At 43.3% G+C, this 21,426-nt stretch overlaps 1 protein-coding gene across 2 annotated transcripts in view; it reads right to left on the bottom strand.

Moving 5' to 3' along the window:
* The window catches only part of LOC121571559 (glycogen synthase kinase-3 beta), a 28,236-nt gene extending 8,407 nt beyond the window's left edge, over nucleotides 1-19,829 (bottom strand). The window contains exons 1-2 of one of the 2 annotated variants that reach the window (XM_041883092.2): nucleotides 19,424-19,829; nucleotides 1,876-2,063 (exon numbers count right to left, since the gene is read on the bottom strand). In XM_041883092.2, coding sequence (XP_041739026.1) covers nucleotides 1,876-2,063; nucleotides 19,424-19,598 — 363 coding nt within the window. In that variant the 5' untranslated portion in view covers nucleotides 19,599-19,829. The remainder of the gene's footprint in view (nucleotides 1-1,875; nucleotides 2,064-19,423) is intronic. The other variant, XM_041883091.2, reaches the window with a different exon arrangement.
* Between the last annotated feature and the right edge of the window lie 1,597 nt (nucleotides 19,830-21,426).

Below are 21,426 nucleotides of genomic sequence, written 5' to 3'. Positions count from 1 at the left end.
AAAAACATAGGCCACAATACCAATTTCCTCCCACAAAGTAATTTGGAAATGTTCCTTGTAAAATTACAAAGGTGTGTCCTGTATTCAGAAAAACAAGCAGGCTACTCATAACATTAGTGGGAATTTACGAGACCAATCAAAAAATTGATTTATCATCATTATTATGATAGTCTCATGATGTAAAGGATAAGACAATTTAGTGTTGTCACAATACAGTTTCATGAAACTACATTTTCTATTGCAAAAACCTCCAAAGCAAACTCAGAGTTATGGTCCATTAAAAAACAGCTTTATATAAATTATGTGCTATACAGTGGCTTGTGAAAGTATTCACCACCCTTGGCATTTTTCCTATTTTGTTGCCTTACAACTTGGAATTAAAATGGATTTTTTTGGGGTTTGTATAATTTGATTTACACAACATGCCTACCACTTGAAGATGCAAGAAATAAGACAAAAAAACTGAAAAATTGAGTGTGCATAACTATTCACCCCCTCAAAGTCAATACTTTGTAAAGCCACCTTTTGCAGCAATTACAGCTGCAAGTCTCTTGGGGTATCTATAAGCATGGCACATCTAGCCACTGGGATTTATGCCCATTCTTCAAGGCAAAACTGCTCCAGCTCCTTCAAGTTGGATGGGTTCCGCTGGTGTACAGCAATATTTAAGTCATACCACAGATTCTCAATTGGATTTAGGTCTGGGCTTTGACTAGGCCATTCCAATACATTTAAATGTTTCCCCTTAAACTACGAGTGTTTAGCAGTATGCTTAGGGTCTTTGTCCTGCTGGAAGGTGAACCTCCGTCCCAGTCTTAAATCTCTGGAAAACTGAAACAGGTTTCCCTCAAGAATTTCCCTGTATTTAGCGCCATCATTCCTTCAATTCTGACCAGTTTCCCAGTCCCCGCCAATGAAAAACATCCCCACAGCATGATGCTGCCACCACCATGCTTCACTGTGGGGATGGTGTTCTCGGGGTGATGCGGTGTTGGGTTAGCGCCTGACATAGCGTTTTCCTTGATGGCCAAAAAGCTCAATTTTTGTCTCATCTGACCAGAGTACCCTTCTTCCATATGTTTGGGGAGTCTCCCACATGCATTTTGGCGAACACCAAACGTGTTTGCTTATTTTTTTCTTTAAGCAATGGCTTTTTTCTGGCCACTCTTCCGTAAAGCCCAGCTCTGCGGAGTGTACGGCTTAAAGTGGTCCTATGGACAAATACTCCAATCTCCGCTGTGGAGATTTGCAGCTCATTTTTAATAATGGATTTAATGGTGCTCCGTGGGATGTTCAAAGTTTCTGATATTTTTTTTTATAACCCAACCCTGATCTATACTTCTCCACAACTTTGTCCCTGACCTGTTTGGAGAGCTCCTTGGTCTTCATGGTGCCGCTTGCTTGGTGGTGCCCCTTGCTTAGTGGTGTTGCAGACTCTGGGGCCTTTCAGAACAGGTGTATGTATATATACACTGAGATCATGTGACAGATCATGTGACAGATCATGTGACACTTGATTGCACACAGGTGGACTTTACTTAACTAATTATGTGACTTCTGAAGGTAATTGGTTTCAACAGATCTTATTTAGGGGCTTCATAGCAAAGGGGGTGAATACATATGCACGCACCACTTTTCAGTTCTTTATTTTTTAGAATTTGTTTAAACAAATTATTTTTTTCATTTCACTTCACCAATTTTGGACTATTTTGTGTATGTCCATTACATGAAATCCAATTAAAATCCATTTAAATTACAGGTTGTAATGCAACAAAATAGGAAAAACGCCAAGGGGGATGAATACTTTTACAAGGCACTGTAGCTTAGAAAATAAACAAATTTGACTCTGGGTGACAACAAGGATGGCCTCCATACCTTGAACCTCTTATCCTGCAGCACCTTCTTGATGGCCACCATCTCCTGGCTGTCGATTAGGCGCGCCTGGTACACCACACCGAAGGAGCCATTCCCGATCACCTTGATGTCCGTGTAGGACACCTCCTGTGGGCGGTCGGGACCCTGCCCAGATGTGGCCACCACCGTAGTCACTTTCCCACTGTCCCCTGGGAAACAAGGATAAGTCGTGTCAAATAAATAGTTGTCTTTTCAGATTTGAAATGGAGAGATTATTAGCGTTGTGTTCAGTAGGTACGAAACTGAAGAAAACAGCCCAAAACGGGGAGGTAGGCCTATTATCTGAACGTTAAGAAAAGCTGTTTTACTACAGAGTGACATAATGAACATGGCCAAGGACATTGTTGCTAATATATGGTGCATTTCTACAGTTACTGTATCAGGAACCATGGTCTTTTGAATGAATGTATGCCTAATGTGGGTCACATTAATGACCTAGTCTAACATTGTGACGTAAACAACGGCTCAAGTGTATTGATGTTTTTGGCCTAGGTTGGTGTAGTGGTTAACATCACCGCCTTTATGCTCGTGACGGCACGCGTTGGAATGCAGGAGCCACCGCTACTTTATCACATACCCCCACTCACTTCCCTACTTCTACTTAGGGCATTAACAGCATTTAGGTCAAATGATAATAGGCCTTTACATAGCCAAAACAGGCAGCAGGCAGAGCAAACAATTGCTCAGCATAGAAAATAGCCCTACAGGGTCATGTTAAGTAAGGAGAAAACATTTTAAAACCAGTGAAAAAAGATCTAGACTTGTCCAATAAGAGTTTTGTTTGTCGTTGCAAAATGTGTTGCTCCAATGTCCTACTGAACACAATCCAGGGCTCGTGTTATTAACTACATTGGTTGTGTAACCACTACAGTAGCCGCCTGCCTTGTCGGAAGACGAGCCAAATACATGCTTTACTGTAAGATCCAATATTCTTCCAGGGCTATTTTGTGCTCCTTTGAACATCATTTGACCTAAAGAACACAACTTGCGATCATCCAATAGGCCCATCATCGATCTCATCTATTACACTTGAAGTCAAACAAGTGTTTGGTGGCCTGGGTCAGAGAGTTCTCTAAGGCAGGCCTACTTCATATGAGGTTCATTCCCTGTATGATGACAGAACAGGGCCAGATGGCTGGAACTGAACTGGAGAAAACTGGCAAAATAAATGTACACATACATGTCACTCAATCATTTAATCTAAACTGCTTGCGAGCGTCTGTGTAGCCAGGAGCTAAAGTAGAACGCTTGACGAGCTGCAAGTCCCGCCTCTCCCATCTCCTCATTGGTTTTTAGGAGCATATACCCACGTGGGTGATTGAAAGATTAACTGAGGTCCACACTCCAGTCCAGTTGGTGGTGGTAATGCACCTTAAAGTTGGTTGCCAACCGACATATAAAGTCCACAGAAGGAGGACTACTACTGAAGGAGGAGAGATTACTAGAAACTATTAGTTTCCCCTTTTATCTGTGGATTAAATGTTGGAGTAGAGAATACACGATTTTGTGTGACTCATAATGGGTCAAAATTCTACAAAGATCCAGAAAGAAAAGGACCTTGTGCATTTCAGGTAAAATAACAACCCAATGTTTATATCCCAGGACAATTAGCTAGCAACAGCAAGCTAGCTAGCTAAATGGCCATGAATGTTTCATGCGTTTCGACCTATCCCCAAATTAACATAGTTGGTTCAGAGTTCGTTTTGATATTTCAACCTGCGTGTCTTGATCGCGTCTGGTGTTGATGGACAAAATCAACATGCAGACGCACGCACGTGCCCGGTCCAGACAGCATGTAACTCTGCTCATATCACACAGCCTCCCACAAACACACACATGATGAAACATGATACACAGTGTGCACCTGCAGAATGACAAGTGAGGGTGTGGAATTAATACACCTGGACGTGCAGAAATCGATGGAGTTGTTTTTAAATAAATGGTTGAACTTATGGACCTACGAACTTGCTCCATAGATACCAGAGATCTGAGACACAATTTGTAAAATGCAATCCATGGCTAGGCTAGTAGCCCATCTTCTTGCTAGTGTCAAATCCAAACCACAGACATTTATAAATGACTTCACAGGTGTCAAGGTCCCACATGAAGCATTAACTACCTTGGAAAAAAAGCAGACCTGTTAACTTTTGGAATGCCACTTCATTTCAACAGCTTTAGCATATCCTGCTGTCCACATCTTAGCGCAATGTTTCACAAAGATTGACTTATACCATGAGTTTTGAGCTCCAATTTTCATCATCAAACATAATACGGAATAGCTACAGATCCTTTTTTCCTTGGACTAAAGATCCTGAAGCTTCTGCGCATGCGTTTATTCTCTGCTCTATTTGTAGAGAACAGGCTACTCTGGCGAATGGTGGTTGTTTAATAAAGATAGATCGAAGCTGAATCAGTGTCCGCAAGATCACATAATGATAGTATTCTACAGAACTTAATATAATAGCATAGTATGACCAGTGCTTTACTTGGGCCGGAGCTGTCCGGAGCGCCGTACCGGCACCTCTAATTTTTGCGGAATTTTGGGGAAAACAAAGTAGCCTCTCGCCGGCCCAGGTTAACACAGAGTCAAAAAGGTTTCGAGCGGGGGCATACATTTCCTGATTCCGCTTTGTTCATGTTTATTTGCCACTAGTCTGAATCTGTGCAGTAGGCAGTTCGAGATTCCGCAAATTGAAAAAGTGCCAGCCTGAATGCGCACGATGCGCTGCTCCAAGTTGTCAAATTAGGGTTTGTAAGGTCATGAAAAGTCATGGAAGTTTTTTTCATAATTTTAATGTAATGAAATGTAATTCATGAAGGCACACTTAAATATGATCAATAACTTAAAAATCTACATAATCAGCAATCATCGGAATGACCCTTCAGTAAGTGTCTGTGTGTGCTGCCTGTGTGCCAGTGGGCTGTTGCCCGAAAAGAGAGAGCGTGACATTTCAGCAGCAGGTATAAAATAATGACAGACTAACTAGATAGCAAATTCAAAACGTAACTAGCGAGAAATGCTACAAGTTAACTATAGCTAACTAAGCATTAATGGTGTTGTCGCCTTTCCACCGGCAATAGCCTAAATACATCTGCAACGTTGGAAAGCTGGGATTCTCCTCTATTAAACAGTAGCCATGTAATTGCAACAACGTTAAAAATATTCTAAGAATAGCGTAATTGACAAAGAACTTGCTGTGCATAGATCTCACGTGAAACATTAATATTTTAGCCTTATATAAAACATGTCTAGTTAGATACCTTGCTTTGAAGTAGCCTACCTTATCCATTTGATCCCTGATTCAATGAATGTAGGAATACTTTTATAAAAACAAAAGTATTTGGTTGTAATGTTGCAATATTTTATATCAAGGGTGGGAAATATTGTAGCCTAAACAACAGCTGCTCAACAGGACCTTGATAAGCAGACTTGGGTGTTTCAGGGCCAGATCAAAAGCCAAGCCTGCATACCCAGGAGCTCTCCAGATGGAGGGTTGACCACATGTTGACAACATGTGACTAACAGTGCAGTTCTACTTTGTGGGGGTTAAGTGCCTTGATCAAGGGCACATTTATGTAGGCTACTGACCTTGTCTGATGCTTTAAGCACTGTGATTAAAAATTAAGACACAAATCACTAAAGAGGGAGCCAGAGATCAATACAGCCTAACCAGAAGAAGAAAAAAAACCAGTTCCCGACACTCCTCCTCCCACTGCTGCTGCTGGACTTAGCAGATTCTGCCAATCTGCAGTTACGCTCCTGAAGTTGCCGGTAATAGGCTACACCAGCGGTCTGCAACCTTTTCCATTTGGAGTGCCTAGTTATCGTACCATTTCTACTGATCTGCGTGCCAGGTATGATTTTCAAATGCACATTGTCGTGGAACATTTCATTTATAATAAAGTCTTCATATCTCAAAATCAAATGTCATGAGGTTAATCAAAATTATACAAATCTAAAAGTAACTTCTATTGCCATTGCCAATATGTAAAAATAGCCTAAATAAAAACATTGCAGCCCGCAGGTAGAACATATCCTGATAAAAAGAAATATCATATAAATCACAATGGCTACGCATGGCCTGTCTGCAAGGAACTTGAAACATTTGATCAACTATTAACTGTGTCCGGCCCGAAGCTCGTGCTAGCAAACTTGCAACATTGTATAAAATATTCTGGGCCAGAGCATGAAATTATTTTCGGAAAGGGAGAGCGCTGGAAAGATTTTTCAAACAGGTTACATTGAGGAACTATTGTCATTCTCAATGGATGTAAAAACAGACTTAGTTTACTTGCTGTTTGAGGCAAAGAAAAAAAATACTTTGAGAAGCTCCACAGTGATGGTGAGTTAAGACAATCAGAAATAGTATCAGATCCCCAAATGGGCACATTTATAGGCCTACATTTGCACGCAGCTCAGGTAGCCTAGGCCTACTTCTATACGTAAATCAGGTGCGTGTCCTTACTCAAGACTGACAGGAGCCCTCCAAACAAAAGACAATGAATAAATTGACAACTCGCAAATGGAATGAAATAAACCAAAACTGTGTAGCCTAGGTTGTGTGCTCTGCAAACAACGTGTACACTCCTACAATGACAATGGTAACTGTAATAATATATTGAATGCATTAAGAGAAATTCCCGTAACCAAACAAACACTGTAGATTAGAAATGATGGGAATGAATGGTAGGCTAAATGTACTACTGGTGTGCCGCCGCAATGGATTAGTCCACTGAGACAGGCGTGAATCAGACAGTCTCGTGTGCCATACATTTTGTGTATATATTTGCCACTGCTCGACTAAATCTTAGTCGACCAACAGCCTATCGACCAATCGTCTAAATGGGGACAGCCCTACCTACCACTCAAGCGATTATCAGTGTTGCGACAATGGCTTGTGGCTATGAAGCACCTGTTGCCCCCGGATTCAGGGTTTGCAGTGCCCACTTCAAAATATTCTGATTATGTGTATTAAAACAGTTCAATGCCTCTGGGATGCTAATCGAAGTGAAGACCCATAACCTGAAGCCAAATGCAGTACACTCCATCTTCGACTTCTCGGCAACAAATACGAGACGGGTGCAAATTGAGGCATGCAATTCGGGGCGTTCCTGCATGTGGGCATTCTTGCATCTGCAGGAACCCCTATTTATACTTCAATTGGTCCATTTTTAAGCTAGGACAGGTGCGAGGCGGGGCGCTCCAGTACAGTAGGTAGCGTTAATGCACTAATGTCGGATGACAGCCGCCGATAAACCCCACAGAAGGGGCGGAGGCAACAATGGTAGCTAGCTAGCCGTACACCGGTAAACAGTGTCCTTCGTCCCCGCCTGTCGGGCACTGTTTTCCCACAGTTCTGTTAACGACAGCAGGTGTTCGGCAGGCGGAAGCGAAGCACACTGTGCTAGCTTAGCCAGCTAGTCCGGTACACAGCAGGCAGGAGTGACACCATGTGTTGGGGGTGTATAAAAACAAGAGGGGGCTGGGTGTTCATGCAGGAACCAATGGGATAGAATGGTGCCGGAGGGGATGGCCGCCATTGTACGGGCTCCTGACCAATTGCGCTATTTTGTGTTGTAAACTTTTGCATTGTAAACTTTTTTTGGAACATAATGTTTCCGCCATCGTTTCCTATGACCGAAAATAGCTTCTGGACATCAGAACAGCGATTCCTCACCTCGAACTGGACGAGGATTTATTATTTAATGAGTCGGATGCGAAGGATATACTGCTCTTCCCGGACCAGGTCCAAATCCCGTCATTCGTATGAAGAGGAGATGCTGTCACAGAGGTCGAAGTGCCGGATGCCTGGCGAGACTGCTTCGGCAAGTGGATAATCCGCCTTTACTCTCCATTCTACTGGTGAACGTGAAATCACTGGCGAATCAACTGGATGAGCTCCGTTCGAGACTATCCTATCAACGAGACATTAAAAACGAATATCCTATGTTTCACCAAGTCGTGGCTGAACAAGGACATGGATAATATACAGTTAGCTGGGTTTTCCGTGCATCGGCAAGACAGAACCGCAGCCTCCAGTAAGATCGGGGGGTGGTGTGTGTCTGTCAACAGCTGGTGCGATCTCGAGTACCTCATGATAAGCTGTAGACCACATTATTTACCAAGAGAGTTTATCTATATTCTTCGTAGCCGCCTACTTACCACCACAAATCGATGCTGGCACTAACATCGCACTCAACGAGCTGTATAAGGCCATAAGCAAACAAGAAAATGCTCATCTAGAGGCCGCACTCCTAGAGGCTGGGGACTTTCATGCAGGAACATTTACATGTGACATACATGTGCAACTAGTGAGGGGAAAAACTAACTCTAGATCACATTCACTCATTCACATTTACATTTTAGTCATTTAGCAGACGCTCTTATCCAGAGCGACTTACAGTTAGTGAGTGTTTTTTTTTCTTCATACTGGCCCCCCGTGGGAATCGAACCCACAACCCTGGCGTTGCAAACACCTTGCTCTACCAACTGAGCTACACACACAGAGACGTGTACAAAGCTCTCCCTCCATTTGGCAAGTCTGACCATAACTCTATCCTCCTGATTCCTGCTTACAAGCAAAAACTCAAACAGGAAGTACCAGTGACGATCAATACAGAAGTGGTCTGATGAAGCGGATGCTAAGCTACAGGACTGTTTTGCTAGCACAGACTGGAATATGTTCCGGATTTCATCCGATGGCATTGAGGAGTATACCACATCAGTCACCGGCTTCATTAATAAGTGCATCGACGACGTCGTCCCCACAGTGAGCATTCGTACATATCCCAACCAGAAGCCATGGATTCCAGGCAACATCCGCACTGAGCTAAAGGCTAGAGCTTATAAGAAATCCTGCTACGCCCCTCAGACGAAACATCAAATAGGCAAAGCGTCAATACAGGACTAAGATCAAATCCTACTACACCGGCTCTGACGCTTGATGGATGTGGCAGGGCTTGAAAACTATCATAGATTACAAATGGGAAACCCAGCCGCGAGCTGCCCAGCCTACCAGACGAGCTAAATTACGTCAATGCCCGCATCGAAGCAAGCAACACTGAACCATGCATGAAAGCACCAGCTGTTCTGGACGACTGTGTGATCACGTTCTCCGTAGCCGATGTGAGTAAGACCTTTAAACAGGTTAACATTTACAAGGCCGAGGGCCAGACGGATTACCAGGACGCGTACTCAGCGTATGCACTGACCAGCTGGCAAGTGTCTTGACTGACATTTTTAACCTCTCCCTGACCCAGTCTGTAATACCTACATGTTTCAAGCAGACCACCCTAATCCCTGTGCCCAAGAAAGCAACACAACACCATCATCCCAGAAACCCTGGACCCACTCCAATTCGCATACTGCACCAACAGATCCACAGATGACGCAATCTATTGCACTCCACACTGCCTTTTCCCACCAGGACAAAAAGCTATGTGAGAACGCTGTTTATTGACTACTGCTCAGCGTTCAACACCATAGTGCCCTCCAAGCTAATCACTAAGCTAAGGACCCTAGGACTGAACACCACCCTCTGCAACTGGATCCTGGACTTCCTGACGGGCTGCACCCAGGTGGTGAGGGTAGGCAACAACACATCTGCCATGCTGACCCTCAACACAGGGGCCCCTCAGGGGTGCGTACTTAGTCCCCTCCTGTACTTCCCATTTACCCACGACTGCGTGACCACGCACAACTCCAACACCATCATTAAGTTTGACGACACCACGACGATGGTAGGCCTGATCACAGACAACGATGAGACCGCCTATAGTGGGAGGTCTGAGACCTGGAAGTGTGGTGCCAGGACAACAACCCTCTCCCGCAATGTGAGCAAGACAAAGGAGCTGATCGTGGACTACAGTTAAAGGAGGGCCGAGCACACTCCCATTCACGTCGATGGGGCTGTAGTGGAGCGGGTCAAGAGCTTCAAGTTCCTTGGTGTCCACATCACTAAGGACCTATCATGGTCCAAACACACCAACACAGTCGTGAAGAGGGCACGTCAATGACTATTCCCCCCCTCAGGAGGCTGAAAAGATTTGCCATGACCTCAGATCCTCAAAAAGTTCTACAGCTGCACCAGCGAGAGCTTCCTGACTGGCTGCATCCCCGCTTGGTATGGCAACTGCTCGGCATCAGACCGCAAGGCGCTACAGAGGGTACGGCCCAGAACATCACTAGGGCTGAGCTTCCTGCCATCCAGGACCTCTATACCTGGTGGTGTCAGAGGAAGGCCCTAAATATTGTCAAAGACTTCAGCCACCCAAGTCATAGACTGTTCTTTATGCTACCGCACAGCAAGCAGTACCAGTGTGGCAAGTCTGGGACCAAAAGGCTCCTTAACAGCTTCCTCCCCCAAACCATGAAACTACTGAACAGTTAATCAAATGGCTACCCAGATTATTTGCATTGACCCCCTCATTGTATTATAATTTTTTGCACTGGACCACACACACACACTACAACAACACTCCAAAACACTAAAATGCATATTGACGCCACACACACACTCCTTCACATACTCTGCTACTACTCTGTTTATTATCTATGCATAGTCACTTTACCCCTACCTACATGAACCCCTCGGTACTGTATATAGCCTCTATTGTTATTTTATTGTGTTACTATTTTTCCTTTAGTTTATTTAGCACATTTTTTAAAAAAAAATTAATTTTTATTTTTTAACTCTGCATTGTTGGTTAAGGGCTCATAAGTAAGCATTTCATGGTAAGGTCTACACCCGTTGTATTCGGTGCATGTGACAAATACCGTTTTATTTAATTTTTATGCTCGAGGAGGGGGGAAAATGTCCACATGCAGGATCGCCCCAAATTGCAGGCTGCAGTTGCACACCATTGGCTAATACAGCAACGAGCAACTCTGTTCGACGCGGGGAGAGAGCGTGAAGACGTGTTAGCCAGCTAGTGGAAAGAGAGGTAAGGTCCACAGCCCACCTGTAGCTAGATGTGAGAAAGAGTATAGCTAAATAACTGATGTTATTATACATGCTCACATTCGTTCCAAATCAGGTTATCAGACAGAGCTAGATTTGCTTTCTTATAGCAGCTAGCTACCGGCAGTATTATTAGATAGGTCGATGCTAGTTACTGCAATTCTATTGTCCATAAAGCACACACTATAAAAAAAAATGACTGCCACGGCGGAGGATGAATTGCACTAACATAAAGTGCCTTCTTTACACTGAAAACGCCTGCTGCAATGTCGTATGATTTCAAATAGTTAGTCAAGATCAATCAGCCCAGAATTGATTACGTCACTGAACTTTCCAAATATGCCATTTCATTTCACCAAAATGCTTTGACCTCAAGATGCATAATTATCTCACCGTGTAATTGTTTTGTTGTGTACATTAGAAGCTACTAAGCCCCAGCTAGGCTATATAGCCTACACTATAGCAGCTAACCCTACGTTTCTTATATTTTCTCTCTCAACTGCCTAAGGGGGCCCTCTACCTGACTGTATGAGGCCACCCCCTGCCACCTTGCTTGGAGCCTGTCCTTTGTCCTGCCTTTCAGCCACCTTATTTCAAATATGTTCAGAAGGTATTCTGTACAATGATCATCTTTGATAGTTTTTCTCCATTGATGTGATCATAACCCATTAGCTACCCCAAGTGGTGACCTGGGATAACCTCACCTTTGAGACCACACCTAAGCAAAAGTGCTTTATTAATTTTCCATAATAACTTACACACTGATCAAGGCTCTATGCTGAAACGTGTTTTCTGTGCTCTATACATAATAAAGACCTTTTAACTTTTAAAAAAACGGAGTGACTGGACCTTGGATTCCTCAAACCATTTCATACTCTTGTTGGCCTGTGCTTTATGTCATGTGCTTGTTTGACAAGATACAATTGACTAAACTATCACGTGATAAGATTTCAGTGATCCACAAATAAACTATGTTTTCTTAGTTTCATTTTCTCTCAGTTATATCACAGTATGCCAATCAACTAGAACAGGGGTGTCAAACGTCCGGCCCGCGAGATGATTTTAAAAAATTAAATAAAAAAATATATATATATTTTTTTTGGGTAAAGTATAAAAATGCGCTGCAATTTTTCAATAAAATAAACTGCTGTTCCAATTGGGTCCACTGGATGGCGCAATAGCAATTGTGTTAAGCAAGCAAACTGTTTATACCGGGGCAGAGCAAGTAGGTCAAGCACGTGCAGCCAATGAGCTACTTTGTTTTGCCCGCGATATTTATTACGGCTTCTACTTTTAACATTATGTGCTTTGGCACCCTCATTGCCCCAATATGTCTCTGTCAAAAAAGAGAAAAGTGGACGCAGAGTGCAGAGTGTTCCAAGAAAAATGGTCATCCTATTTATTCACGGAATTGAATGGGAAAGATGTATGTTTGGTGTGTTCAGAGCATGTTGCAGTGCTGAAAGAATATAACCTTCTGCCGCCACTATGTGAGTCTTCATGCCGACAAATATGACAACTTTCAAAGACAGCGGAGATGAGAGAAGGTGAATGAACTGTTGGCGGGTCTGAAGAAACAGCAGTCTGTGTTTACTCACAGCCGAGACATCAGTGACGCTGCAGTGAAAGCTAGCTACCTCATTGCTAATGAAATCGCAGTGGCTTCAAAACCATTTAGTGAGGGTGAATTTGTAAAAACATGCATGATGAAGGCAGCGGAGATTGTGTGCCCTGAAAAGCGGCAGGCTTTTTGCAAATATCAGCCTGACAAGAAACACAGTTGCAGACAGGATTTCCGATCTTTCAGTGGATTTGGACAGCCAGTTGAAGCAAAAAGTAGTCATTTATTGCGTTTTCGGTTGCAATTGATGAAAGCACGGACATTACAGATGTTGCACAACTGGCCATTTTCATCCGCGGAGTTGATGACACATTGACCGTCACCGAGGAGTTCGTGGAGTTGGTGCCGATGACAGATACAACGACAGCAGCTGATATTTTTACCGCACTCGCCGGGCGCGCTGGACAGGGTCGGAGTGGACTGGTCCCGCGCTGTCAGCCTGGCTACAGATGGTGCGCCCTCAATGATCGGGAAAAAAGCAGGCGTTGTGACAAAGTTCAGAGAGAAAGTGCAATCTGCAAATGGAGGACGTGATTTTTGGACTTTTCACTGTATTTTGCACAAGGAGGCTTTGTGTTGCAAGTCATTAAAGATGGATAACGTCATGAAGGTGGTCATCCAAACTGTTAATTTCATCCGATCCAGAAGCCTGAATCCCCGTCAGTTTGACAGCCTTCTCAGAGAGAAAGACCACATCTATGGCCTGCCATACCACACTGAGGTAAGATGGTTAAGCCGAGGTGCTGTGCTGAGGCGTTTCTTTGATTTACGAGAAGAAATTGAACAGTTCATGGAAGAAAAGGGCAAACCAGTGTTAGAATTTCATTCCGCAGAATGGATGCAGGACCTTGCATTTATGGTGGATGTTACAGAGCACCTGAATAACTTGAACAAACAGCTGCAAGGGCGCAACAAAGTTGTCACGCAGTATTATGACAGCATACGTTCTTTCAAGTTGAAGCTGTCATTGTGGGAGACGCAACTTGCCGGTGGTGATGCAGCTCACTTCCCCTGTCTGAAAAATGTGTGCGCGACCCAACATGTGGCAGACATGAAGCGGTTCAAAGATAAAATAACGGGACTGTTACGGGAGTTTGAGCAACGCTTTCAGATTTATGTTTATATGTTTTTATGTTGATGTGCTATTGTTTTTAATTGATTTTATTTGTATATTTAACCTATTCTTGACTCTGTGGTTCTTGCACTTGTTTGGGGAACAGGAGTTCGTTATTTTTATCTACATTTCTGCCTGAGAAATGACACCCTGATATAGTTCTGTGATCTGTGAAACAGTTCTGTTAATCACTGAGGCATTGTGTGTTTTTTTTCTTTAGAATTTTCAAATAAACTTGACGTGTTTTATGATTAATAGTGATGTTGTGCTTGTACTATTTTGGACACACTGTCCTCAGGCTCCAGCTTTATGTTGTATGTTGATCGTATTAAAACAAAGAAAACAATCTGAAGTTGTTGTTTTTAAGTTATATATACACCATGATTTTTCCGGTCCAGCCCACTTGGGAATAGATTTTCCTCCATGTGGCCCCTGAGCTAAAATGAGTTTGACACCCCTGAACTAGAATAACAGGTGTAAATACTTGATTTAGTCTAAGGTAGGTTTCAACATGGATAATTACCTAATTAACACACTTCGCTGCTGACAAACGGTATTGCAGACATCTAAACTTTGAGGGAAATTTGGTGTGCTGCCTAACAAATGTACAGGAGAAATACAATAAAAAGTGACATGGAAAGCAACACTGTTCAATAAAGCACACAAAATAAACCACTAATGTACAAACAAGTCAGGATGCCGATAACTTATGCCGCGTTCAAACAACTGGGAAATCTGAAATCTCAGACTTCCGAGCGTTCAAAACAACTGGGAACTCGGGGAAAAAAACTAGCTCAGACTCTGGATAAGAGCGTCTGCTAAATGATGTAAATGTAAAATGTAACTAGGAAAAATCGTTTTGAACCATCATCCAACTCGGAATTCCAAGTCGGAAACTCTGGCATCTTTCTAGAGCTCAGACTTTCTGACCTGAAGAACACAGATCATGCCTTTACCTTGTTCCCTCCCCAGAGTTCCCAGTTGACTTCAAAGCACCATTAGTTCTTTACAATAACTATGAACTTGTCCTGGCATGCACCAGGAGCGTGAACAGAAGATGCTCGCGTGTGCACTGTGCGGGAGAGATGTCATACCTAGAATGAGAACAGCTCGAGAGGCAGCCTTTCGTATATACTCTATAGGGAACAAATTGGTGGTGGTGGAATAAATGAAATTACATTTAGCATGGAGAAATTCAAAATGTAATAGCCATTTTATTATTCATTACACAATTTACTACAGTAGGCTGCATAAAATAGAAGGATAAACAACAAAATGTAATGTAGGCTGCAAGAGCACGCCAAATTTTTCCATCATAAAAAGCATATTCAAATCCGTAGTACTAACTCAGAGGGGAACTGTGATCAGATTGCATGGACCACACAGGCAGGTATAGGCACTGTTCCTCTTCCCCAAGAGTCAAATCAAATATTATTTGTCACATGCGCCGAATACAACAGGTGTAGACCTCACAGTGAAATGCTTACTTACAAGCCCTTAACCAACAATGCAGTTTTAAGAAAGAATATCAACAAAAAAAAAAAAAAAAAAAAAAGTTACAAATAATTAAAGAGCAGCAGTAAAAATAACAATAGCGAGGCTATATACAGGGGGTACCAGTACCGAGTCAATATGCGGGGGCACCGGTTAGTCGAGGTAATATGTACATGTAGGTAGAGTTATTAAAGTGACTATGCATAAATAATAAACAGAGTAGCAGCAGCGTCTGGGTAGCCATTTGATTAGATGTTCGGGACTCTTATGGCTTGGGGGTAGAAGCTGTTTAGAAGCCTCTTGGACCTAGACTTGGTGCTCCAGTACCGCTTGCCGTGCGGTAGCAGAGAGAACAATCTATGACTAGGATGGCTGGAGTCTTTGACAATTTTTAGGGCCTTCCTCTGACACCGCCTGGTATAGAGGTCCTGGATGGCAGGAAGCTTGGCCCCAATGATGAACTGGGGCGTACACACTATCCTCTGTAGTGCCTTGTGGTCGGAGGCCGAGCAGTTGCCATACCAGGCGGTGATGCAACCAGTCAGGATGCTCTCGATGGTGCAGCTATAGAACCTTTTGAGGATCTGAGGACCCATGCCAAATCTTTTCAGTCTCCAATAGGTTTTGTTGTGCCCTCTTCACAACTGTCTTGGTGTGCTTGGACCATGTTCGTTTCTTGGTGATGTGGACACCAAGGAACTTGTTCTCAACCTGCCCCACTACAGCCTTGTCGATGAGAATGGGGGCGTGCTCGGTCCTCTTCTTTTTCCTGTAGTCCACAATCATCTCCTTTGTCTTGATCACGTTGAGGGAGAGGTTGCTGTCCTGGCACCACACAGCCAGGTCTCTGACCTCCTCCCAATAGGCTGTCTCGTCGTTGTCAGTGATCAGGCCTACCACTGTTGTGTCATCGGCAAACTTAATGATGGTGTTGGAGTCGTGCCTGGCCATGCAGTCATGAGTGAACAGGGAGTACAGGAGGGGACTGAGCACACACCCCTGAGGGGCCCCTGTGTTGAGGATCAGCGTGGCGGATGTGTTGTTACCTACCCTTACCAGGGTGAAGTGCCTATAGGCAGTCAATCTGTAAAGACCGAAACATGCATATTGATTATTAAGTGCCCCCTTATTGTAAGAAATTCATTAGGTCTTTACAAATGAATGCTTATGATTGTAAATCAGAAGTATGGTCATCAGACAAGAGCGAATTATTTAATTATCAGATTGTGCTTGATCTTGGAATGGATGCAAGGTAGCCTACTAATAGGCATTGAAAGTGGGTAACATCACGATCTGTAAAATGTAAAACGCACCTGTCATTACAGTAGCCAGCAAAAGACTGTAGTGGTTGTAAAACAACTAGCTAACTAACCATCTTGGCAACTTGTGGGGCAACACAATTAACCAGATTTCACTTAGTTATTTAGCTAGCTAGCTAGCTGGCTAGCTTTCCTAGCAAACAAACGCAATGTCTCTGATTAAGTTGTTTACATTCATTGATGTTTATGACATCTCCACTTTCACCCAATACCCATCAATACGGTCAAAAAGCACAGCACCAATACAGGCTCATCTACAATTTGCTAGCCTTACTAGCTAGCTAGCTCTTCTAAAATGTAAACAGTGCCTAGTAACGTTATGGTACCTGCTGTTTATAGGGTGCTCCAAACATTCTGCCCTTACGTCCTTCAGGGATAGCATGGCCACCTCCAAAAGGCCTTGCTCTTCACAGAGCATGGTGAAGAGCATGTGATTAACTATACACGGTAGTTGTCCTGGTCCACCACCGACACCCAGGGCTGCTTCTTTGCAACAGATCGACTCTGACCATGAGCATCGCAGTGCAGTTGCCACAATTGCACCACTTGCAATTGCTCAGCCTGTGGTGTAATCTGTCTACTACTACTAGGGGACCACGAAGGCATATGTCAGGGGATGAACAGTGACAGCGTCGATCTTCAATTTTTAAAAATATACTGCTGTGTTGATGTGCGGGCTTGAGACGCAATCTCACGCTACCATTCCGATTACGTCAGTCTTATACGTCATTCCAACATGGCGGCAACCTACATCTTACAAGTACTTATGAGGTGTTTGACAAAAGTCTAATATTTTGCTTTTCAGGCTGGTTTTTTTGGGGGGGGTTTCCTTTCACTGTATATTATTAAATACATACAGTGCATTCGGAAAGTATTCAGACCCCTTTCCAAACTCCAAGCGGGCTGTCATGTGCCTTTTACTGAGTAGTGGCTTCCATCTGGCCACTACCATAAAGGCCTGAATGGTGGACTGCTGCAGAGTGTTGTCCTTCTGGAAGGTTCTCCCATTTCCACAGAGGAACTCTGGCACTCTGTCAGAGTGACCATCGGGTTCTTGGTCACCTCCCTGACCAAGGCCCTTCTCCCCCGATTGCTCAGTTTGGCCAGGCAACCAGCAATCAATTGAATTTACCACAGTTGGACGCCAATCAAGTTGTAGAAACATCTCAAGGATGATCAATAGAAACAGGACGCACCTGAGCTCAATTTCGAGTCTCATAGCAAAGGGTCTGAATACTTACGTAAATAAGGCATTTGTTATTTTAATTTTAATAAATTTGCAAACATTTCTTAAAACCTGTTTTCGCTTTGTCATTATGGGGTATTGTGTGTAGATTCATGAGGATTTTTAAAAATGTTTTAATCCATTTTAGAATAAGGCTGTAACATCAAATGTGGAAAAGGTGAAAGGGTCTGAATACTTTCCGAATGCACTGTATGAGAACATGATATCATGGTTTGTTTTAGCATTTCAGTTAATCTTTAACATCATCTGCCCTAAAATTCACTCACTGTAAATAATTCAAAACAACACTGTAGGCTACTTCAAAGCAACACTATAACTCAAGAAGATCTAAATGTATATCCCCATGAAACGGAAGTTTCGCCGGTAAAACCTGAAGAATTGTCATTCACGATTGATATTGAGAAATGTGAAGGGGACCACAAAAACGTGTTCTTAAAGTAGAGATTATTTTATTTTTGTTAAATTGCAGAACGCGATCTGCACATGCGCAGAAGCTTCGGGACCTTCAGTCGGGGAAAAAGGTCCTGGAAAAGTAGGCAAACATAATATACTCTACATGACAAACATGGATCATCATTGTTGATAAAGCCATCCAATTCCAATGTGCACTACAAGGGACAAAGTGGAACCATGTTCTATGAACCAAACACATCTGTTCTATGAAACAAAAACATTTGCAAAGGATGCATGGAAATTGTTGATGTGCTATTTGAGCAAGTATTTCATCTTGTCATCTTTCTTCTGTATATCTACTAGTCTACTTCTTTGAGCTAGCTAATAATATATTACACAGCTGGCTAGTGGTTACATGTTTCGTCACTTTATATCAAGTTATGTATCACCTGTTAACGGTGATACAGAACTCTTTCAAGGCTGGTTACTTGTCTGGGCTACTACTGGATAGATAAGATTCCACTATCGACCTAATTTGAACAATAGGTAAGGGTGCTCAGACAACATGAATATGTCGGTAAAGCAATGCTAGTTATCTGGCTAACGTTACTAACGTTAGTAGCTTAGTTGTCAACAAATAATTAGGCTACCTAGCCTTAGCGTACCAACTCTGTGACAGCCAACGTCAGCCTGTCGTTTGTAGTGCCACGTAGCTAGTTAACTCGCTAGTTAAAGATACATTGTTGTTTGAACTAGCTAACTATCACTAACTCGTTTGCTTGTCAACATGTAGAAACTGTGTGTAAATAACGTTAGCTAGCTAGCTACTGTAGCTATGCTAGCTAGCGAACTAGATTGAATCCCCTTGTAAACTAGCTAGCACCCAGCCACCTAAAACCTATATTAGATGCTAGCTAGCTATCTGTTCTAGCTACTGTTTACAAGTTAGCTAGCATGTCTTAGCACCCGTAGCTAAGGTTGTTTGCGTTGCTTATGCTTTTTTTATATTTAGCTAACTAGGTAGTTACGGTACCGCGAGGTCATTAACTAGCTAGCATGCTAAGACCTAGATAGCTGCCTAGTTAAGAAAGCTAACTTTTTAGCTAACTAACGCGAATTGTCTTGGTTTTTGGCGTTGGTTAGCAAGATAACTAGCCGTTTAGCCAACGACAGCTACTCAAGGCAGTTAGCTACCTAGCTAACTAGCTTTTTCAAACTAACGTTATAACAATGACAATGTTTGCCGTGGCAATCGTGCACAACTGCCCACACTAGCATATAACATTGGACAATGGACTGCAATGCGTGTCTTTTAATCATCCAAAGCAATCTTTTTCATAAAATACATCATAATAAACTTACTGGCCAGCTTTAAATTCGAGCATCCAGACGAACTGCTCCCCGAGGCCTGCGGGACCCCGGTCTTTCCTGTGCTGCTCCCCACGGCAGCGGCTGATCCAGTGGATGCTGCAGTGGCTCCGGGAACACCTTGTGGCTCAGCAAACGAGCTAGTTCTGGGCCGCCCGCTGCCGCTCATATCTCTGTGCAAGGGTAGCGGGCGGGGGGCTAGGGATTCACTATTTATAGCCAAGTGAGTTTAAATGTTGCCTGTTTTGACTGCAAATGCAATAATCATTGAACGACAGACAGAATTGAAACCGTTCCGATGAGTCCTCCCTTGCACTGCCTGTCTGAGCTCGTAGATCGTATAAAAACTGACAGATTGCATTTCCTTCTGGGAAATGAAGTTCGACGTGGCTGCTGCTTCCCTTGTCTTTGAAAATAACTATAGAACTACACTGCTAAAATAACAACGTTGAGTTTCACCAGAGGTGGCGCTCCTTCTTCTTTGATGAGGTTTAACGGCGGTTGGCATTCAATAAATGTTGCATTACCGCCACCTACTAGACTGGAGTACAACTCCCTTATACTTTGCTTTAAAAATAAAATCTAACACTAAACTCACAAAAAATAAATAATAATAAGAAGAAAATAACACCACCCTACTCCACTATTGAAATCTATTTAGTCCTACCTTAGGGCAACCTGAAAGGATGGGACACCACCACTTAACACACCCTGTAACTCTTCTGATGCCAAGTCTCGCACACCCAAATACCTTTCTGCAGCTGCCACCACAACCTCAATTGTCTGCGACTTACGTTCCATGCAGTACAGTTGATAACCATTGCTATACATGCAAAAAATCTAATCCTACTGAAACATATCTCACTTGTTGGCCTATCCCTCTGTACTGGTACAGATCTACTACTCACACCACTCCTCTCAGAATCCCTCCCCGTTGACCCATCTTCCTCTATTTTCTTCACTGCCTCAGCATACGACAACTTCTGCACTACTCTAACCCTGGAAACCTCAACCTGCCTCTCTCGCACGGGACATGTCTGATCCCCAGCCCCATGGGCACCCCTACAATTAACACATACCACTACTTTCCCCAATGCTACACATTCCTTTGTCTCATGCCCTTCTGCACACTTCTCACACCTTGGAACCTCCCTCCTACACACTGCTGCCACATGCCCATAAGCTTGACACCTATAACAACGGAATGTATTCGGCACAAAAGCTCTTACAGGATAAGTTATATATCCTAACATCACTTTGTCTGGCAAAGACTCAACATCAATACTCAAAAGAACAGACAATGACTCTTCTGTTTCACCACTCACGGCACCCTGTTTGCGTCGCACCAAACGACGAGCATTACAAACACCAGGAATCTTCCCCTTCAGTTGGTCAACTTTTACATTTACTGCTACACCAGTAATCACTCCTTTCAATGGCACCCTTTTCTTGAGTGCGAAACAATTAACATCTCGTCTCCATTCGTTTAACGCGGAGCGCCTGCTCCCTTTGACAAGCAGAAAAACAAACAATTATCACAAGACCACTTCTGGTTACCCTCACCGATTCCACAGCACCCAACTCTGTTTTCACCCACCCTGAAACCACAAATGGATCAGACAAAAGACAAGACTCATCTTTATCCTGACCCTCTGTGCAATCCTCAGGCTCCAAGAACTTCACCACACCTACCACCTCCGATACTTCGCCCTCATTCACTTCCATTTCTCCTCCTGTCTTCAGCTCACTCTGCTTATACTTTCTACCATTCTTCTTTAACAAACCATCTCCCTTTTTCCGCCATTTTTTACAGACTCAATCTCACCCTTTTCCTCCCCCTCTCTTAGACCTCCTCTGCCTCTCTTTTTCCCTCCATTCCTCCTCCGTATTCCAAGTATACATCTCCTTATGATAATACTGCACTTCTCCTGACATACATCTTGTTCTTGCCTTCTGAAGGGATGCCATTAGAGGTGGCGCTCCATCTGGGATTTCTT

The sequence above is a fragment of the Coregonus clupeaformis genome, chromosome 8 (assembly GCF_020615455.1).
Source record: "Coregonus clupeaformis isolate EN_2021a chromosome 8, ASM2061545v1, whole genome shotgun sequence".
NCBI lineage: Eukaryota > Metazoa > Chordata > Actinopteri > Salmoniformes > Salmonidae > Coregonus > Coregonus clupeaformis.
The sequence above is the reverse complement of the archived record's forward strand: the minus strand, read 5'-3'. Positions and strand labels throughout refer to the sequence as shown.